Genomic DNA, 23,620 nt, shown 5'->3' with positions numbered 1-23,620 from the left:
TGAAGACTTTTAACTTCTAAAGCAGTCATTTTCCTATTTTGGCTATCATTTTAAGAATAATAAATCTTATCACTTCATAACTTGAAGTCATTACTCTCTCAATCTGTGTTTTGATTTAGTGATATTACAGTGGCTAAAATACTACTTTTCCTTCATAAAACAAAGCATACAATTCCTAAGAGATCTACTGCTTCTTCTGCTTTTTAATGTGTTGAGAATTTCCTCAGTAAAATCCCCTCTCTAAAGCACCAGACAGGAGTGGCAAGGCAGTATTTAACCCCTTCCTACAGGAGAGGGCCCAAGTGCACTGGGCCAGCTCTACCTACCCTTCCCCAGCCAGGCCGCACTACAAATCACCACTGGGCTCTCCGGCTATATTTTACTAAAATACAAAATTAAAAGGAAAGTACAGAAAAGTCAAGTTTGCCAGACAGAGTAGAGATTAGGGTCCCTGGATACTTTGGTCACCCTCTGCCAAGGCCTCAGCCCCCACAGCAGGGCTCCACGCTCCCCCCAGCTCTAGAACCTTCCGCCCCTCCCCTGAGGCAGCCCACCACACTCCTACGCGGTGAGCACCAGCCTGCGACACCTGCCTGTCATAAAGGGGTGCTTTGCTGTGACAAAATCTGAGGAGAAGCTGTTCCTGGGGTATCCAGCACCTGTCCGCACTCAGGGAGCGGGGGAGGCTGTGGCTGGCGGCAGGGCCAGCGCCCGGTGAGGGGGCAGCGAAGGGGCCGCCATAACACACACCCGGCCAGGCAGCACCCTGCTCAGCGTGCGCGACTTCTCTACACCATATTGGAACTGATCATTTACATCTCAGTGAATTAAGAGCCAATAAAGAAAAGTTACGTTGGGAAATGGTAAAATACTTCTCAAAATACTATGTCACATTGGAAAAAGCTTTCTACAAAGCAAGAGAAGGATGTAAGGATTTCAGGACATATTTTTAAGGATAGGGATATGAGAAGTAAAAAAACCCAACCAACCCATCTTTCTTACTTGTCTTTTTCCTTGAATAACTTTTCAAGTAAAACTTGAATTGCTGATATACCTAAAAGATCCCCCCAATTAACTTAAGATTCACTGTAGTTCTTAAGATTTCCTCCTTGGATCTTAGTATGTTAGCAGTAACAGTTAATTGCTTTAAACTTCCCATGAAATAATTCCAACATCCTCCCTCCGTTTACTCTAGAAGAAGATCAGCTATATGATCAGCTTAGGCTGTCGTACTCTATATGAGAAATAGCAGTTAACTGGCAGATCTCTGCTCCTCTTGTCCAGGAGCTCAGACCCTCAGCGATATCCCACCCGCTGCGGCCAGGCACAGCTCTAGAACCTTCTTTCTTGGGTGCTGCTCTGAGGACCCCGTCCCTCAGCCCACCTGAGGCTGCAGAGCAGCTCCAGCCCACCCGAGCCTCTCAGCCCTGGGCACAGGGAACCCTGGCACCCTCAGGGCTAAGGGTCATGCTCAGTTTGGAGGATTGGCACTTTTGTAGAGAAACTGATTTCTAAGTGAATACACTTTAGAGAATATTGCTACAGAATAAGAAAGACCACCACGAGTGCCAAGGAACACAGAGAAGAATTTATATTAGCATTTCATGGTCAAGCATCCCTTTGATGTTTCTTCTGTATTCATACTGTTATTTTCTATAGCACAAAAAAAGAATTCAATTAGTCAGTTTGGCTGGTAATGCCCAAGGCAGTTTTTCCTACAAGTTTTACACACTTCAAACAGCACATCCACCATCTCCTTTTAACCCTCCAAGTACCAAGAGAACAAAATGATCACAGCAGGGCTTACAGCTTGACTTCAGAGAGAATGCTCATTTCTAAATTACTCCTTTAATTTCTGTTCTAAAATACAGTATAAGCTTCATTCTGAACAAACCTAATTACTTCAGGTCAAAGAATAGAAGACTTATGTATAGTAAAACTCAAATTTTACTGTTTTGTAGAGCAGAATTAATGTTAGCTACACTTATGTCGTGCATTCAAGATTACATTAGCATTAAAAATGTTAATGGCTTTGGGATTCCTTCCAAGATAGATGCATAGACTATTTTTATAAATACATCAGGCTAGTTTAACTGAGAGGTTAAAAGCACTTGCAATATTATACTAAAACATTAAGATATGTAGGTCACAATATTCTTCTGATTTATTTTTCTCTGATAAATAGCAATGCACTAGGGATCTCATTAAAAAAAAATCTTCCAAGACTAACATGTTTATATTTTTGATCTATTTTTCTTAGAAAATAAAGAATAGTTATAGTGATAATCTTTCTACATCCTCCATAAGCAAGATGACGTTAAAAATGTTTTTTCTTACAGTTTAAAAAACTTTAAAAAATTAGTAGCTGCATTCCATCTCCCCTCTGTAAAATGGTAAAATACAGGGATTGCAAAACCAGTCACAGCAGCAGTATTGCATACAAGCCAGCTTCTGCTCTATCCAGAACATCCTGCCTTTCAAAGGTACAGTACACCTTTGTAACTCTATTAAACAGCATTCTTTTGAATATTCATAAAGAGAAAAGGTCAGTAGGACTTGTGCTCACCCACACTATATTTGTAATTTTAGTTTCTAATTCCCAAAGGAAAAAAATGCAAGTACTACTGAAATTTGCAGATACCATAAAAAATGTTTTATGACAAGTCTTGGGGACAGTTAACTAACACATAAAAATACCAATACATATAAAATATTTAGTTCATTAACTTAGTACAATAAAACAGCATGAGTTGAGTCAACTACTGAAAAGAAACAGAGACCCTGTAAAGGAGCAGCTTGAAAGAGAAGTTAAGACTTTGTGATGTTTGCCAGTTGAATGCCATTTCCCAATATAACACTGCAGTAAAGATCTACTGCAATCTTTGAATTGTGGATATGAAAAAATGATATTTAAAAATATATTGCTTGCATACATAAAACCAAACATACCCTTCTGGAATTCACACATTAAAAAAAAATGAGATTGCTCTGAAATAAGGCCAGTATACAACAGTAAATACACTAAAGTAACTTTTACTTGGTTTAATTAAGGTAAAAGCTTGATCACAATCTATATTTAGAAAACAGTGAACAGATGTTTGATAACAAAATGTTCTTTAGCAAATGCAAGCAAAGTAAGATTGAGGGACTGAAAGCTGCAGTCTGCAAAGTTCAAACTGAAAATAACACCCATGTTTTTAATGGCACTTGCTGAATCACAGAATAATTCAGGTGGAAGGGACCTCTAGAGGTTACCTAGTCCACCCACCCACCCAGAGGAAGGCTAATTTAGAAGTTATACCAAGTACAGGAAACTACTAAGAAACAACAGTTTCTATCAGTTGCAGTACCAATGAGATAGTTTCAAAAAACACATGCTTCACCCTAAACATAAAGTATTTGACTAAAAATTAGGGTCAAAATCTGTGATATAGTCTCTGAATTTATCTCAGCAAGGTTAATTAAACAATAATAAAGGGGAGAACAAAAAAATATGTTTGGCTTCTGTTGGAAAATAATCAGCTTAAGTTGTGCTGACATACTTTGGTAAGACACAAACTTTTTGTTTAGACAATGTTTGTTCATGCAGTTTAATGTACATATCAAAAGTGTCTATCACAGGTTTAAAATTCTTTGACATTCAGGAAAAAAAAGTCAGAAAACCAGCTTCTAGTAGAATTAGTGAAGTCTTTCTACTAAATGAAAAATTAACCAATGGCTACATTTTATGAACAAAATTCCAAACCTGTTCTTCCCCAGTTATTCTAGTTATCTTTCCCCCAGGGTAGCCTTGGCACTAAAACATGACCAAATCCAAATCCCAAATCCAAATTCATTTAAGATAGTCTGATGGATTCATTTTCAGAGCAAAAAGGAGAGCTAGTCTACCTTAAAGCTAGAGCTATACTTCGAAATGAAGTGAGGAAGATCAAACATTTCAATACCCTGTTCTAACATGCTTTTTTTTGCACATTATCATCAATACATTTTGATGGGACATTGCACCTCAAAATCGGATGTTTCTGCAGCTTTCTGCATAACACTGTTCTTTTATAGTTTCCCTACTTATTTTAGTAAAGGTGAGATCATGAGGGATAAGAAAATTGAGTAGAATAAAGTGCATTCAGAAGCATAAATGGACATAAAAACTCCTCTAAAACAAAAGGATAGAAGATCAGTGTTCTTGTAACCAGCATGAGAAGATACTGTTTACAGATTAACAAGTGACTGCTTATTTGTTGAGACATTTACATGGTATGTAAAGAATAACACCTGATATTGCAGTTCATGTCTGGTTTAAATTTTGAATGAAGTTCTCATCTTCACACTCATACAAAGAATATGACCTAAAACCTAAAAAACCTACTTTCTGGTTAGATATAAGAGTATGTCACTCAGATACATACATCATAGCAAGGAGATTCATAAGCTGTGTCAATATTAAACTAAGTTTACATAGTAATGCCCCCTATTTAGAAGGAAGTTCACCTCAGGGGGCAGCTGTAAGTTATGCACATATAGCATGTTAATTTTGCACAAAAGAAATCTTCAGGTTGAAGCCATTCCTCACTCAATGTGCCAAATGCATAGCCTTGACTGCTGCTTTCACACTGACTGAATTAGATATCTAAAGTTTATATAATTTGTAAAACAAGGAGTATCAGAAAAGATCTGAGATCTAGGTTTTTATTAGCTACATCTTTCAATTCATATTTTATCCTACAGTTAAGACTGCAATTCTGGTTTAGGTAAGACATTTCTGCTTTCACACATTAAGATCAATTTTCCTCAGATATAGTTAGTAACAGGAACACCGTCTGCCTATGAATGATTTTATCAGCTCTTTCTGGTGACAAGTTCAATATACTGTAAAAAGATCTTAATAGATGACTATCAAACAACCCAGATCTGACAATAAGATAAGAAAAAGACAAAATTTTATTTGTAACAGTCCTGAAGAACTAACTAAACATTCTTCATCCTGGAATATCTTGGAGTTTATGATAAAAAATAGATTTGTTTTTAAGTTGTCAAAAGGAGGACAACTTATGAAGTGGAGTTGAAAAATTGGAGGGTAAAAAAGAACCAAAGTATTGCTGGCATAGTAGAACAGAATTTCAACTGCCAGAAGCAGTGAAATGAACAACAAAAATGGAGACAGCAATTCAAAATTATACTATTTTCACCTAGACCACAGGAAAAAATAAAACTCAAACAAATATCAGTTGAAGGGCGGAATCAAAATCCAAACTTGTTATACTGTAGAGTTCATTTTGCTTAGTCTGTAAATCAAAAATAGCCTAGTGCTATACACACCTTGTAAGAGAAAGCTTAATGAAGACACATGAATAATTAAATGCCTACATAGGAATTTTTAAACCAAGAAAAGAGAAAAAAGGTCTTTGTTTTACACTGCAGAAACGCATAAAGGACAAAGTTTCTAAAAGGAATAAAGCTGAATATTATAAATTAAGGATAATAGTGTAAAATACAAAGACTGATAGTTATCATCCTTAGTTCTTTTTTTCCAAGAACTAAAATGAAATTGAGCGGGGCAGGGGGCAGGCGAAGTTTGCTATTACTCCAGGAAGCCTTTCAAATTAGATGAGGTCTATGATCGGTCTACTGCGAGGTTACCTGGAAAACTGTGCCAGCATAGGACAGAAGCAGGCAGTGGTGCCCTGTATATTGGAGACAGCCAATTTAAGGTGCTTACGAACTACAGCTTTAGCTAAGCTTTCATCTTGCCTTCCCTCCCACAACACTTTTATCTTTCTCTTTTGCTTCATTCCAAGGCAGCCCTGCCTGCTCTCTAACCTCTCCACACATTCCCATAGCACTGTTTTGTCTCGTCAATATTTTCCTCCACTCACAGGTGAGGGAGCTCACTGTGGTTCTAAAAAGTATTTCCACTCAATCTTTCTGTACCTTTGTGTATCCTCTTGTCTTATGTCAGGGGCAGACTGTCAGAGACTATATTAATTTTATGTTCCTGTGGACTGTACTATATTACAATTAATTAATGAATAACAGTGATGATAATACTACCATCTTTTTTTCCATATGCGGTTTGTTTAATGTTATGAATATTTCATGTTAATCATTACACAACTTTCATGAAACTGGCTATCCTTTAAGTGAAGAAGCAACACTACAAGTTGCATTTGTATGTATTGTAAAAACTTGTCCCTGAAAGATTTTTGATCATTTATATTTTAATCTGTAATAATACACTGTTAGCAGTAGTTAAACTGTTTCCCACTGTGGCTTTGTTCTCTTAACACTTGCATGGTGATAGAGAACCTGACATGAATTTGTCTACTCAAAATCAAAGTGGATTATTTTAAACTTCACACTGCCCTTCAAAGTATCCAGGCACGTGAAGATAACCAAAGTCCAAAAATCTTCCCATCACTCCCAGAGAAAGAGAATATGCAAAGAACATAGAGGTAATGCTAAAATAATTTTTCTGGTGAAGTAAAAGTTTAGTAATGTTTTCCTATTACAATTTTTAAGCAACAGTATGAAGAGGACTCAGAGTGGAAGATAAACACTCCTACCTGTTGCACAATGGTTGTTAGTTCCAGGCACAGTTGAACAATATTGTTTTTCAACAGTGAGTATTCTGTCACACTGACAAATGGAGACCTGTGACAAAGGAAGGGCAGGTTTATACAGCATTAAGGATTATAACACCTGTTTACAGTATAAGCTGATATATGTAATACAGAGTTCAGTTCTACACCACAGAAGTGTGAAAAACCTAATCATGATGATCTCCAGCAGCAAGTTACACAGCTTTTGTGACATACACCTTTGAAACAAGAAACAAAACAGGCAGGAAGGTTGTAAACTACTTTTTGGCCAGAACATCAGAAATTATCATTCTTGTGGAAAGCAAAAATAAGAGCTTCCAAATAATTGCAAATAATCCAGATTTCCTTTGTACAGCTCACTAAAAAGAGAATATTTATAGTAGGACATCACTCTTCAGCAGCCATTAGCACCTTAATTCAGAGAGCAAAGTAATGCTTACTTAATCACTAACAGCTTCCTGCACACTTGGATTTTCTTCAGGCGCTCCAAATTCTAGCTGAATCTGACCCCATTTGAATTTTTAAGAGCTGACAAGGTCATAGCCTGAGAGAGTATGACTGCTGGCATTAGGTTAGGAAGATGTCACCAGGATTATACAAAGCCTGTAAAGGAGGGTGATTAACTTTCACTGTGATTTCCAAAGTGCCTTTTATATATTCAAGAGCATTCAGATTCAAGATAAAGCTATCCATTGCTGTAACTCCAAAGAAAGAGAAACATAAATGATCTGGTGTTATTTTATGTTTTGGTTTCATTTTTTCTGCAATCAAAATTATAACTGCATTTATTCAGAGAAATATTTTTAATCACATTCTCAATTCACATATAAAAGAAACCAGTGCTTGATTGTTGAGTGTTAACCAACACCACAACTGTACCTAACACATCAGTCTTACTCGATAAAAACTCTAATTTAATTTTCAGACTAAGCAAGTACTATAATTTATTTGAATATTCTTAATTGATTTGCTCAACTCCAGCATTTTTGTGTCTTTTTGATGGCTGAAGGACAGTTCAAACTCCAAAATCTTTTCTTTCTTTCCCTTCTTCTGAAATTACTGATGACGTTGCTACTTGTGTCAGTGAGATGTCAACTTGGAATAGCACAGAAGTACTAATTCCACACAAAATACTGTTAGACTGAAAGAATCTGAAAAAATAACTAGATAAAACTTTAACAGCCTCCTGACAGAAAAGGGTATCACATTTTTGCCTCAAATATTTGAGAAAGTTGCAAAATAGAATTCAGAGTTAGAATTTCAGAACTGCCACTGTAGTATTAGAATAGAAGAGTGCAAGAGAAAAAGAAAGAACAAAAACAAGACAACCCAAAGAATTATTCTCATGCATAAAGGATCAAGGAATAGCAAATTACCTGTCCAGCCAGGCTAGTAAGTTCTTGGCAGCACCAATCAGGTCAACTACAGAGGTAAGAAAATCATTTGGCAGTCGTCTGGAGGCCCTGCCATCATAATGGCCACTCCTCCTTCTACCCGTTATAAAGTTCTGAAGATTTTTGGCTGAAGCATTCAGCTTGTGAGACAGAGTTCTCAGGTTTTCGGTCTCCAAACCATAATTCTAAGGGGAAAGAAGAAGATACACAATTAAGTGAAATAGTGTCTCATCAGCTACACGAATATAACTGTGAGGTTAAACATGAACGGTATTGGTCAAAAGGGCAGGGTAGTTATGGAAGCCTGGTGCCAGGCTAAGCAACAGACTACTTCAGTACGTGCAAGACACATCCATCCTGTTGGCACGACCACTTCTAATGTCATCAATGGTCACAATCCTGGAGTCCCTAAACCCATTGGTCCAACGAAGTCACTGAGGGGAAGGTAAAAAGAATCCCCGTATGCTGAGTCTCATGATGTTTCCCAATTTCAAGTGAAGATGAGTCAGTCCACTATCCCCTACTGCTACAGTTCAGTGTTAACCATTCGGTGTATTTGTTACCTCTGAGAGCACGTCTCTAGCAGTCCCACTGCACTGGCTCTCATTCAGATTTGTGTAAGTCCCTCTAGTAACCTGTAATAACTCAGACTTAGCAGAGCTTCCCTTTTACTCATGCTGTGAATAAGGTATGAGATCTTACATGGCCTTGGTGATAGGCTTTTACAGGAAAATTCCTCCCTGAACCCTGCTGTTGGTGAGCAGCTCTCCCACATGCAATGTGATATGCGAACAGTCAGATCAGGTCAGAGCAAAGACATGGTACTCCTGTCTCCAGCGGCTGCATAGGGAAGGATCTGAGGAAAAAGCAGGCATATAGTAACAGCTGTTGGTGGTTCAGATACTTCAGTCAGTGACAGTGTCTTCATATTTAACAGCTCTTAATGGATTTTCTTCTGTTCTAATTCTGTTGGGGGTGGGGGGAGGTGTTGAATCTAAGTAAAGTTTTCCATACACAAGTCCCCTTTCCTCTTTTTCTGCATTCCCTCACCCTCTGTTCTTTTATCATCAAGCCAATTCCGTGCTTAGACCCAGATAACAAACACAAAGATATCTCAGCTCGAATACATTAAATAATTCACTCAAATTCACATAGAAAGTCTCAGACACACTGAACTGAACCCAGAGTTCCTGCTGCCACAACAGGATGTAGCACATGAAAGAATTTAATAAACATTTAAACAAAATTAGCTTTCAGAGTTTGAATTAATTGCCCACTATTTGTTTCAGCCATGCATATTTTACAGAGAATGACTGATCTTGAATATCACGTTATTTTTTTTACCTAAACTTCTTCCTCAAAACAGAAAATAGAGAACTGCGAAAAATACACAGTCTTCATGGATGTCAATATGGATATTTGTGTTAGAAATGATAATTTCCAACACCAAGAAAAAAAAAAAAAAAGCACTGACCAATAATAAGCTTCTGAGTTGGGCTTGTATCTAAGTCAAACAAAATACAAACGACTGTTTGGTAAAGTTGTTTGGACCAGTTACAGCTGGTACTTGGGAATATGCCTTCTCTGCCAGCCATTTTCCTTCTCAAAGTTCACTCTGAAAAATAAATCCAGCCACCTGCCTGCAGTCTGGAGGGCAACCTACAAGAAATGGAAACACTTTGCTTTCTTACTTAGCTCACTGCAAAGAATTCGGATTTAAAAATAATTTTAAATAATAGGGACAGAATTAATTTGTTGTATACATATCATGCCTAAGGCATCACAAAAAGTCAGTCAGGTTTGGAAGCATCCAGTTTAAGACTGAATGTTGAAACAAACAAAAGTTACACTGGTTTAGCTACAGATGAGAAAAATTCTCTTCATCTTTTTTTCCAGAACAAATACTGTACAGTTAACAACAGCACCACTAAAGTCAGTCATTCTATTTTGGAAAAGTTTAAAGTTAAAAAGCAAGTTGTATTTGGTATTAGTATGCCACCTGGTTAATATTTGCAGCTAAACTTTTTTTTTGTTTTTTTCTTTTTTTTTTTCCCCTCTTATTAAAGCACTGAAGGAATTCCCTCCTCTGCTCTATTTTTCTCTCAACTTCTACTTGTGCCAAGACGATGACCAAGTGGACACGTTGGGGTGCTTTTACCAGCTAGCAACCAGCTAGGCAGGGCTTAGTTTCCCCTCAGAAAGATTTTGATTTTGCACACTCACCAACACATTACAAGGGTGGGAAAAGAATGGTTAATAATAAACCTTCAAAGTATCACCTCATCCTAATTTTCTGCACCACAGCTAACCTCATGTCAGCTGCACACATTCCCCCCTCCACCCCCGCCTCCTGTGCAGTCCGTTTACCAGGCTGAAGCTCTGGTGTCACGAAGCTGCATGAGCCCCACCATGGCAGTACATTAGAAAACTACTGAAGGACTGTGGCCCCTTTCGGGCTTGCCTAGCCAGCAACCAAGGTGAGGGGATAGAGAAGAGGTTGTTCCAGAGAAGAAAAGAGCCAGCAGGTGGGTACACACACAAATTTAGACTGCATCGATTATGATTCAGCAAATGTGCTTGAAAACCCAGATGGAAGAGTTGCAGTTTGTGATAAGGTGGGTAGCCCTGTTCTGTATATGTGATACTGCAAGTATCCAGATCTATTCTGATTCCCGCAGGTATCTCATCTGCATGATGCTAACGGAGACAGTCTCAAACCTGCCAGACTAAATCGCTATCACAGCTACCATATCAGACTTCAGTTTTCACAGCCATATATTCTGCCCTCACTGTGTTAAATACGTGCTGCTATTGTGAGACACACCACAGAAATGATGCTCCCAAGCCTGCAAAATTCTGTCTCCTGGCAGGTGATTTCTTTCTTGCACTCTAAATCCTAGATATGATTTCTGATTTATGAAGAAAGACAAAAACCCCAAACAAAATACTCTAAAAGGGACAAGAGGGTGCCTTTAGCATAGGCAGGATTATTTTTCATACCAAAAGGGGGGGGGGGGGGCCGGGAAGCATGGTTTGCTCCATTCCCTGGTTTTGTTTCATGATGCTTAAAGTTGTTACATAATCTTTCTTACCAAATTACTCCATTAGTGGAAATGGACATACAGGTTTAGAGAATGAATACTGACTATTAAAGCAACCCTAAACGCTGTCTGCCTAGACCTACACAGCCGTACAGTTTGTCAAGCTATCATGGAATCTGGATGGCAAAACTGCTTAGTGGGAATAGAACGACTAAAGCTGACTACACTCCATTTCAGTAAAACGGGCCTGACGGGTATATTGCAGAAACGGTGACTGCTGGAAGAAAGGGCCAAAGTAACAGCACATCTTGAACACAGAAAGATGTGACTGGCAAATTTATTAAATGTTGGCTTAAGCTTCTTCACATAAAAGCACCATTCAAACAGTAAAAAATTCTGTATGTCCACGGACTGTAATATGTGCTAGCATTATTAGCTTCACACAGGAGTTACACAGAGATTATCTGATTTGTTCAGTTACAGACTGACTCAGTAGCATATTTTAGGTTTGAGCTCAGCAGTTCCTGATGCCCGATTCAATGACAGGAGTTGGAAAGAATTTCAAGAGGTAGAAATTAAACAGAAATGTGAGATCAGAGCCAGACAAGCTTATAGAAGAATATCATTAGCAATAAAGCCAAGAGGAAGATGTGCTTAAAGTGACACTTAGTGAGATGTACAACTGGCTGAGGTTTAAGGACAAGTCTGCTTGCTGTCTGTAAAACAGTTTTCAATTTCAGCAATTTCATTCTCTAGTCCTCAGATTTTCAGACTATCAGAGAAGGTTCCTGCCATCCGCCTAGTACTCTCCTGTACAGTTTGAGATGCCAGTTTGTGTTCCTAGTGATTAGGGTTACTGTGGGGTAGCAGGAGGCAAGAGACAGGACAGATCACCTCCAGGGCTTTTGCACTTGACTTTTTTTTTTTTTAAGCACAGAAAAAACAGGTGGCTGTTGTCAGAAGTGTTAGAATTCAGAAGACATGAGAGAATACCAGGTTTTTTTGAACAACCTGAAAAAAAAAGTTGTTTTTACTAGTGCAGAGTAGAAGATATGATGGAAGACATAAATTGCTGAATATCCCATATAGTTAAAAATGCATACAGGAAATCGAAAAACATGAAATCATGCCTGCTTTTCATGTCATAAATCCAAAATGCAAAAATAGCTAAACACACTGTGACAATGAACCCGCCCACTCTGCGTCTGTATCACAATTCCAGCTAAAACTTCTTTTGTGCATAAATTCTGGTTGGAAGTTCCATTTTTAAAAGACAGTGCAAAAAATGAGTACTTTTTTATCTATCTGACAATATAACAACTGTGCTTTTTACATATTCAAAGAAGCGGAATGAAAAAAGTCTTCAGATGAGGCTTCGGGTGTTTTCATATCTCATTGTAGGTATGTAATAACATCACAAATTAGTATTTTACATTAATAAAATTATCTGTGAAAATTTTAGCCACTGAGATAAAATAGGCCAAATTAATGTAGCAAACAAGATAAATAACAAATAAGATGGAAAAAAAAGGTAAGTGCTAATCAATTTTTTGTAAACACTAACATTTGAAGATCAAAAGCAGAGCAAGAAATATCTACATCATAAGAAGAGTTTATTTCTTCTGTGGAAACACCACCCCCACCCCCACCCCCCCAGCATTATATACTTAAAGGCACTTATATAATGAAAGTGTTTTCTTATAATCTGACCCACAGAGGTAAAAAAATGTGCTCACACAGAATTTTTTTTTGCCATGGGACACAATTTTAGCTAAAAGGTTTATATTGCATAAGTAATGCCTTTAAATTACCTTAAAAACAGGTTTATTTTTAATTATAGTAGTTTTTATTGATGTCATTCATGTAAGTAGTCAGTGTAATATATGTATAAATACATGTATAAAAAGGCATATACAGCTTTTTCTGTAGGTGATATTTTGAGAATGTTGCAATATCCACTGAACTGTCAGGTTCAGAGAATTAAAAGGGCAGAGCAGTAGATCTGACTGAGGAGATTAATGGAAACAACTCTGAGTGATATTCCAGCATCTTTCATGAAATTTACCACGTTAAGGCATTTAAAATACCACAACCTAAATATTGTGCTACACTACCATTCTTATGTTTTATGCATAAACTGAAAGAATCCCCACACTTTCTCAGTCAGTCCCCTGTGGGAGCCATAGCTGCAGGTCTGTTTCAGACAAGACCTCAGGCCCATTACCGAATCCACGTGGCAGATGTGCCTTTGGCCCTCTGGGTACCACCCTGCCCCTCAGTGCAGCAGGCTACTCCCCCTCTGAGCCCATCCCAAAAGCAGCACTCATAGCTCACTCTGCTCCTCCTCAGAGCTCAGCTTCCCAGTTGCTTTAAGCTGACCTATTTGTGAACTACCACAGAAAGATGCTGCATGTCCTCTTCCTGAGTCCCAGCACCACTGTATAACCAACAGGGTTAGGAAATTAATCTAAAATCTCAATCTTCAAGCACATCTTCCCCACTGCAGACTGATTTTCAACCCATTCTCAGATGACATGTAAATTGACTTAAAGTTATTGTGGATTTGCAACACCTGATGCAGCTCTGCAGGGATGCCCGGCCCCTCCTTGGCTGGGAAGGCAGGCCGGTCCTTCCCAGGCTGCCTGCTCCCCCCGCCAGCCTGCCTGCTCCCCGGGGACCCGCACGCACCCGTGCTCCCAACGAAGCACAAGACCTCTGCCCACCTGTCCCCCTGGGGCTCAGCCACAGCGTGGGGCTCAGACGACTAGCAAAGAATTCCCCAAGCAGCTCTGGGCTTCAGGAATCTCCTTTGGGAAAACAGGATGTGCCAGATGGGATCCCGTAACTCCCTGTGGTCTACATCACTCTGTATGCTGCCCCCCAAAAGGCCACATCTTCACAATGAAAACGACAGTGTTTGTGATAGCATATAGTCATTTAGCACTTAATGAATAAAAACAGGCAAACACAGCCCCTTTAATAAGAGCAAAAATCCAAAATAGTCATAAACTAGATTTTAGCATAAATAGTCCTAGCACTTAAACAGAATGAAAACCATCAAAACACTTTATTTTTTATTTCCTTTCTGGAGGTATGTTTTTAAATGTTAAGAGCCTAACAGAAAACACAGTAGAAACCTAAAGTACTTCTTTCTCTAAATATCTCCTTGATTTCATCAGGTAAAGCTGTTAAAATTTTCTGGTGATGTTTTTATGATACAACTTAAAACTGAAGTTGTCAAAATAGTATGAAGTTAAAGTATGCAAGGCAGTGCATTTCTGTCAGGTGTGTAGATTTTTTCTTCTTTAAAAAGAATTTACAAGCTGAATATCCTTTAGATATATAGCAATTTGAAGGAGGTAAAATATTTCTTTAATGTAAATCACGAAAGTCCTTCAGTTGAAATTATGTGAACAAGTAAGCAGGTTTTACACTAGCATTTAAAATACTGAAATAAAAGTATGTATTAAACCTTAGTGGGTCATATTCTGTGGAACCAAGTATTTATTACAGATTTCAGATAAAGTGCTAAAATATCTAGATTGGTATCCTATGTCAACAGAGGTAACGCACATTCAGCTGAAAAAGAATGAATTACACCTTGTTATTAGTGTATTACATTTGGTAGTAAAGTTCTGCTGGAGTGGGATGCAGGCAGAAAAGAGAACTGACGTGTAGTCTGCTAAGTTACACCTTTGGCATAGCTGATGCTTACAGCGTGCTGGGATCTGGGGTTTGTTGACCTGTCCATTTCTGATGCACTGCACTAAATACATCGTATACCGCATCCTGGGGAAAATGTAATGCTTCATTGCCTGTGACCATTTGCTGATTACCAGTATCCGAAGCCTCAGAACTGAGGTCTTATTTAGAATCATCAAATGGTTTGGGCTGGGAGGGAGCTGACAGCCCCCCGAGCCCCAACCCCCGCCAGGGGCAGGGACACCTCCCACCAGCCCAGGTTGCCCCCAGCCCCGTCCAGCCTGGCCCTGAGCACCCCCAGGGATGGGGCACCCACAGCTGCTCTGGGCAGCCTCTGCCAGCGCCGCCCTCACGGGGAAGAATTTCTTCCCAGTATCTGCCCTAAGTCTGCCCTCGGTCAGCTTAGAGCCATTCCCCCCCGCCCTGTCACTGCACCCCCCCGTACAAAGCCCCTCCCCAGCTTTCTTGTCGGCCCCTTGAGGTACTGGAAGGTGCCACAAGGTCTCCCCGCAACCTTCTCATCTCCAGGCTGAGCAACCCCAGCTCCCAGCCCATCTTCACAGCAGAGGGCTCCAGCCCCCTGCTCAAGTTCCCGACCTCCTCTGCACTCACCCCAACAGCTCCAAGTCCGCCCCGGAGCCGAACGCAGCACTGCAGGGCGGGCTCACGAGAGCAGAGGGGCAGAACCACCTCTCTCGACCTGCTGGCCACACTTATTTTGACAATGGTTGTTCCAGTTACTTTATAGCAAGGAGATGCTGTACTGCATGCCAAAACGTATTAACACACAAAATTATACCTATATCCATATTAATCAGGATCAGTTTCCCAAATTACAAAAAGAAGCCTAGCTTATTGAAGAAATTTGCTTACCTCTGCATTAGAGAAAGGAAAAAACAGAGGGCACATCTGGATATGTGCTACCTAAACTAAAATATTCAATAATTTATGTATTTTAAAAATATATAAAATCCTAGCCCCTGTTGTTTTGAAAACTATAAATGTATTAAGAAAATACATTCATCTTAATGGCTGGGGACTGCAGTTCAAGTAAAACATTGCCCAAATAGGTTTCAGCTTTTTCTTTAAAAGCTTTTCTCATTCTAAATCAGTAAATTAGCAACACTAAAACAATCCTTCTCACTATCTTTAATAACATTTGCCTATCAGTTTATTATGACAATTAAACTGCAGTATTATAACCTAGTTTATGTGCACTGGACACATTGATATTTCATAAAAGTATGGAATTTATTAATAACTATGGTAATACTTTGCAAAAATGCAACATCATAATACAAATTAGAACATATTATCTGAAACACATAGATTCTTTTCTGTGCCATTTTTCTCCCCCTTGTGCTCTCTTTCATTATAATTATCTTACCTTTCAGAAGGAAATTGTGTCACAATTTTTTCTTGTCTCCTTAGTCTATAATTTGGAACTTACCACAGTGCTTCAAAGCACTTCGTATCTATAATAGGAAGGTATACATTCAGTAGATATAGTGCTAAGATTAAACATTTTAACCTTATTTTAAAACTTGACATTTGCATTGTGTTTTTTTACTTCCAGAAGCTTTACTATTTCCATTGTAATTGATATATATATAAAGGTAATGAAGCATAATTAAAATGTCTTGAATAATATTTTATTGAAAAAGCCATGTGTTTCTGATTTCAGATAAGATTTAGAACATCATAGTCTTTCCTTTAAAAATCAGACTCAAAAAGACCATAAGACCAGCCTCTGAAACATTGTTTAGAATATGGTATTTAAATAGATTTTAAAATTTATGTTTAAGTGTCAAGAGACTCAAATGACTGGACATCTGGTAAAAAGAACAGAGTTAGAGAAAAGCAGAAGATGCAGTTATATTCCTGCAGATACCTCCTCTGAAAACATGCAAAACACATGGTTGGACTGGACCTTGAAATGACTACAGATCAAAGATGATCAAGAGAAGACCACAGACATAGTGTGTAGGCTCGTTGTTCATGGATCTCCAAAGGGTCACCGATTATGACAAGACCTGACTCGCTATAGGCCAGGCTAAATCCGCACAGTATAGTAGTTTCTGTTGTTGAATGGTTAGGATAATCAAGAATTCACTGGTGTCCTTATCTACTGCCTCAACATTTTTCAAGTATCTTCTACATTGTAGTTCTTGCTACAGGTCTCTGAACAAACTGTGTAAAGCCTTCTTGGTCTGCTTAATCCTAATGGAGGCAATGTGATTTAAACTGTGTAATATCCAAATACTCTCTCTAATTGGGTAAGCTTGAATAAGCCAGAACATTTTAATGTTTCTGTTTATGTATGTATACATATCTATCTATATACAGAGAATGAGAATACATTACCATGGTACAAGTATCTAAAACATGAGAAGATATGAGGAAAGTGAATATGAGGAAAGTGATTCAAGTGAATCAGCATAGGCATTTAAAAAAAGTCCAGCAACAAATCAAATACAGAAGTACCTCTATCAGGCTAATCACTGTGAAAAGTGTGCATTTTCTTAAAATGCACTTCAAAATTATATCTCAGCATACTATGTGATCACACAGTATGATCCAGCACATCATGACACATCATCAATGCAATTTTTGGTTAAGATCTGTAACAACATGAAATCTGCTGTTCAGTTATGTAATTTGCTTATTGCCATAATAAAGTCAAGTATAAAGAAAGCGTACTTTTATGCAAATAAAAATGGCTTGATCACAACACCTGGTCCCACGTGACTCTGGCCACTGGTCTGAGGCTTTCAACATACAGAAGGTTCACACTTCTGTATGTAATATACCCAAATATATTTTGAAAGATCCAACACTCTGAGTCTGCTGGCCATATTTAAGGAATACCTTAATTTCATTTTTCCCGTATTTTTTTTCTTTTTTCTTCCTTTTATTTTCTCTACCCCTTGAAGAGATTTCATTTAGTTTTTAGCATCTAAAACCTTAATATATTCTTCAGGTTCAGATCAGTAATTCAGCAAGTACTTGATTTTTTTCCTGTTTTTAAATAGTTAAATACCTATACCTTGCTATATATTATATCTGTACATTTCTGTTTAATAAATAACTATTTAGAACTAAACTAGAGGTGTGCAGCAGGGACTATAGAACAATAGTAGGCAAGAACAATGTTTTAAGATTTATTAAACAATATGCAGTCCAAACAAACTTTTGTATGTTCTAGATCAAAAAGATATGATTTAGATGTAACAGATAATTTGTTATATTGAAGTCAAGTGATGTTACAAACAAAACAGGACTAACGATATATTGGGGATCAGCTGTTTTACATATTCTACTTTTTGCCTGGGATAATCTAAAACACTGAAACCTCCATTTGTCTGTTTAATGCCGATTCTCACAAAAGTTTTAAGAAGGAAAGTTTGAAGAGAAGGGATTTCCTTTGAAAGGAGAATTTGTGTCTCATTTCAGTTGTAAAGTGGAGCATGGTCATTTACAGGTCTGAACCATCAGTAGTTATTTCTGTGGAGGCAATGAACCATCAGTTTCAAAAACAGGAGAGTGATCCTAACCTATGCTTAGAATAGTACTTCAGTTTATCTGAAAAAGAATGCTTTTACTACTTTTCCTTTCAACTTCAGCAGCATCCTTCTGAGCTGCTCATCACTGCTCTCCCACTGTACCTCTAATTCATATTTCCAGCTTAACTCCACATTCATTAAGAGTTCAGATCTAAACTCCCTGGAAGTGCGTTTGCATTTTCATAAAATTCTCCATTTCAAAATGTGTTTAATGTTTTCTCATATTTTTTGAGCAAACCCGTAATATTACAGCAGCATGAAATAATGAAACCTTCTCATAAACAGACTAACGTAAAATGGTGAATGTATTGCACCATCCATACACCATTTCTCCTCTGTCAAGCTAACATCTGTGCATATTTAATAGCTTCAATGTCAACTCTCAGAAAAAACACCAGTAGGAAAATAAAGCTGTGGCAGCATTTCTTTTCCGATGCGCATGAAAGCAAGACCTGAGAGGACGAAGCAAGTTAGTCTATTTCGTGGCTTCTTTTCACATCACAAGATAAATTCTTTCCAATCACTTCAGTATTAAGTAAGGACTGATCTGCATATGGCTGTAATTAAACAACATATGTAAGCCAGACATCTGTGATGGCTTGACCTCCTCCATATGTGTATGAAAACAAGCTATGAGGTATATGCTGATTGGGGATATCATGATAAACAAACGAGACCAAAGGATGACTGGCAGATATTAGACCGTGGTCTGCTCACTTTTAAAAATGATTACCAAATACTGCCTGCATTAGTCATCACCATGCCTGCAATTGCTGTTTCCTACTGTGCGCCATGCTGCGTGCTACTGCCAATACATTATGTCTCTCACAAATAACAAAATTACACCCAAATTCTTCTTTAAATTTCCTGTTGCTAATTGAGGGAACTCCACTGACTTTATTTCAAGGGCAGAATGTCTCAAGCCTTTACTACGCATTTCCAGTACTCTCTGATATTTATTCATGTGCTGCATCCTTTTCAGCAATATCTAATAAAGCCATACACATGTAGTACACTGTTCAATAACCACAAATCTTTATTATTTGTTACTAAAACCTTGTGACCAATTAAACTTTGTTATTTTTTTCATAATAATCATAGGTGTGTGTAAAGAAACAACCATTCACTCATAGGAAGTCTCATTTTCTCATTTGAAAGTACCTATTAAAATGAATTATAAGACAGAAATGCAAGACTAGAGAGGATAAGAGATTCAGTGCAAAACACGGAATTAAAATCTTAATCAGTGGTGAATTATTCAAAGTTCAGAGAATAAATGATAGGCTTGTCTTTTGGAAATAGAATGTCAACACTGACCATTTCACTTCAGTCTGACATTTAGCTTAGATTCTTGCAGTATTGATAGCTCCATGTAAAAATTATATCAATTCAGGAAAGATATGTTACATATATTCACAACAATTCAGAGAGAACCATACAAAAATTAAACTAGTAACAAGATTCTTTTAAATGGGCATTAATAAGAATATGAAAAAAGTTAATTTATCTATTTTTATTATGAATTTGCTGAAGGCTGCTAAGAAACTCAGTCAACAACAATTACATGAATATGCATGGGCATACATATATGTATTTGCATGCATATGAATTTATCACAATAACTGATCACAGGTAATTACTTAGGAATTCAGGCAGCTTATAGTAATTGATACTGTAACACAGAGCAGTGTGAAAAATAACTTACTGGGAATTTATGAAAGAAATTGCTCCTTGCAAATGAGAAAAGCAATTTTTCACAGGGAAAAAAATCATCATTCTTAACTTACACTGATGTACTCCCTCTATTTCCTTCGCACAGAGGATCTCTACAGTATAGTGCTTCCTACCAGTGCAATATAGCATGCATTGCATCATTCTTTATAGATTTCAAATCAGGATCCTAAATAAAAAATTAACTATTTTTTTCTGCAAGGGAAAGAAGATTTTTCAACTGAAACACATCAGCAATAAATCAGATGTGTTCCTTTCCGGAAAAAAACAAGCAAACACCAAAAAACCCCAAGAAACCCCTTACAGCCTTAGAAAAAAATAATAAAAGCTAATTTAAAATGCTCATAATATTGTTTCTACCTATTTTAAATACCATATAAGTAGTAGTGCAATTATTTTTCATTAAAAGACTACAAATTGCCAATGTATTTCACATAGACCATTACAGAGACAACAATTTCTTTGATGTTTAAGACTTTGAACATGTGAGCAAGCCAAGAACATTTCTGTAAACAACTGAACTTTTAGGTTATTTTAAGTAATTTAAAATTTTACATTAGTGGAATAATACTTTTTTAATTTAGTGGGGAAAAGTTAATGTCTTCCTGCAATAGTGTGTATTATTCTTCCCTTTTGTTCCAAAAATAGAAACTTGTACGCTCTTTAATCTAATATACCTTCCCCCTACTATTTAGTGTAATTACCTAGGTCTGAATCAATATTCCATTAGCTGGATTCAGTCAATGAACCATCTTTCACTGCCTGCATTATTCTAGTTCTAGGGTTTTCAGTGCTGGCATGCTGCAAGCATAAGCTATTGCAATACTAGCAAACCAGCAGTCATGCACAGGCTTTAAAATTGCAGCGTAACACCAGATCGTTTAGCAAGCAGCGGTGCTGAAAAGGGCTGATTTTCAATGGTCTGTGTCCTGGTCATGCCCACACCCCCTCCTTCACAAACTCCCATGCCGTCTGCCTACAAATAGAGGCTGATAGCACAGGCTCGGGAGCCGGGGAGAGCCACACGTGAGCTGGCTGCAGAGGACACAGGCACGGACTCGCCACTGGCCACATGGCTAATGCCTCTCCCCGAGGATCAAGCACATTTCCTCCCAGAAAGTCACTACTTTAGGATACACCCCCCTAGTGAACTGCTGACTACCACAGCACTTGCAGGAATCCTTGTGGACTTAGCTGCTCCATCAAGTTTGATTGATGTTGACTAAAACTTATTAGAGGTGCTACAGGGATGGACTGGTGCAGACATGGGTGACAGTCACAAAAATACCTCATCTGCTTTGAGAATTATTCTCACACCCAAACATGTATGGGAATTCAAACAGCTTTGGCAAAGACTTTTAATAAAGCATGCTAAGTCAAAAGTACAAATTTCAGCTGGCTAATGGATTTAAATTATATATTAAAATGTTTAACGTAATAGTACAAAATTAAGTGTTATGTAGCAATACACCAAAAACATATGCTAGTTTCTGACCGAAAGCATAAAAGCCCGCTGTGCTGCAATCATGATTTGAGAAAAACTAAGTTTTCCTTCCCTAAACACTGCTTGAAGTGTTATTTCCATGTTTGCAATAAACTATCAGAATGGAAGAGATACCACTGAGCACTCCAGAATTTAGAATTTAACATTAATTAATTTAACTCTTGTACAAAAGGATAGTGTTCTAGTGGTGTTTTTATGAACAACATGTCTGACTAGATTTATAAGTTTGGCCAGTGTTACAAAACCAGAGTGATCTAAAAAATTTAACCTGATTTGCACTAGTTCCCACACTAAAACTTCAAGCTTCATCCCTTCAAGGTGGTCAACACTTGACTCTTATTTCTGTACTTAGTCTTGCAAAAAATTAAACACTCGCTTTCCTCAAGGCCCTGTGACATAAATGCATTCTCAGCTCAAAGTCCTACCCCCTGCCCCGCCCCCCCCCCCCCCCCAAATATCATCCAGAAATGGAAAAATAAAGGTGTAATGCACTATTTTATCTCAAAGAGATTAATGTTTGTGGTAGCATTCATGAGGATCTCTCACAAGATAGTGGAAAGCATTAATCACATACACTCTAATGTCATCAAAAGCAATGCAGAAGTCTAGCACCACATTTTATCATGAGGTAAGAGGTGACAGGACACAAATATCACAAGCATCTTTCTTTTTATTTCCTTTAGTGTAGAAAGAAAAAGATGGGAAAGAAAATGTTAGTCCTCTGCTGCACAATTTATTCAATGTGTCACTAGCTATTCCATGTACTTCACATTGAAGTTTTAGGGAAAGCAATAATTCATATAAACTAATTGGATATGCCAATTCTAATTAGTCTAGAAAGACTAGGTATATATCCTTAGGAGACCACAGGATATCTAGACACTGCTGCAGACAAATCAAGTATCCAAATCTTGGCTAGTCTGTGGTTTGGGACACAAGACACCTTACACAGAGCAATTCAGAACATCGGAGCAAGGCACCAGGGGCATGAGGTTAAAAAGAAGCTGCCTCTCCTGCTGTCTGGTTTTGGCAGACTTGAATACTGTGCAATAAAGGATGCCTTCTGAAATGCAAAGAAATCAAAGCAATAAGCCACAGACATTCACAACACTGTAACATGCAATGTTCAACACAAACAACCATGAAGTGAAACAGTGTTACTATATAGCTTTTTCTTTTATCACTATGCAAGGGAAATGTCCATTTCTGTATCCCTAGCAGTAACTGTGATCACTACCATCAGCCTTGAAGAAAGTGAATATCCAGAAGAGCTGAAATTACCAAAAACCCCAAAACAAAACCCTGTTGGCTTCCAGATCTAAACCTCAAAAGAAATCTCTGATGTCAGAAATGAACGTACAATCAGGGGCAGAAGATTGCACACAAATTACAATGTATACCAACACTATTTGGATTGCATTTCAGCCAGTACTTTCCCTCCTGCCCTGGTCAACAGCATCGGACGTGTGGTTTTCCAGCACCATATCATTAGCCTACCTAATCATTTACATAAATTTCTGCTACTGCATTGGCATCATAAGTAGCCACACAATTTAATTGTACATATGGTGTGCTGTTCTCCATCAGTGAGCGACAGTAACTCATAATATGAAAAGGAATAAAACATTCATTGACAGGATACCACTGAGTTTACCCAGACACATAACCAGAGATAAGATACAGTAATGGATTATAATAAATGGATCCTTTTATAAATTTATAAATGTAAATAACTACATTTATTTTTCAGAAGCATGCAGTAGGTTCCTGTAGTAGCCTATTACCAGCCTAGCCCGCAATGCATTAGGATCCTCATATTCATGGCTACTTAAACAGACACATTTTCAGAAGAAAATTACAAGCTTTGGAGCAGATTTAACAGTTTGAATAGAACATGTTTCTCCTTATTTTGTGGAAAAAAAAAAAATTGTCATGCGACAAGAGGAAATCTTTCAACAATGTCAAAAGACAGGGAAAACAAGTCTGTTTTCTCTCATTAGTCTGTTTACATTGTCTTGCTCTACAGACAACTGATATTCATAAATTCAAGGTATAAAAATAGGAGTCAATACAGCACATTTGTATTTTT

At 37.8% G+C, this 23,620-nt stretch overlaps 1 protein-coding gene across 1 annotated transcript in view; it reads right to left on the bottom strand.

Moving 5' to 3' along the window:
* Positions 1-23,620, bottom strand: part of LOC130158820 (connector enhancer of kinase suppressor of ras 2-like) — a 206,570-nt gene that overhangs the window by 102,694 nt on the left and 80,256 nt on the right. Inside the window, exons 4-5 of the mRNA XM_056359880.1 lie at positions 7,973-8,175; positions 6,561-6,648 (exon numbers count right to left, since the gene is read on the bottom strand). Of these exons, the coding sequence (XP_056215855.1) occupies positions 6,561-6,648; positions 7,973-8,175 (291 nt within the window). The remainder of the gene's footprint in view (positions 1-6,560; positions 6,649-7,972; positions 8,176-23,620) is intronic.

Source organism: Falco biarmicus, chromosome 14 (assembly GCF_023638135.1).
Source record: "Falco biarmicus isolate bFalBia1 chromosome 14, bFalBia1.pri, whole genome shotgun sequence".
In the NCBI taxonomy this organism is placed as follows: domain Eukaryota; kingdom Metazoa; phylum Chordata; class Aves; order Falconiformes; family Falconidae; genus Falco; species Falco biarmicus.
Note: the sequence above shows the minus strand (reverse complement) of the source record. Positions and strands in the feature narration are given on the sequence as shown.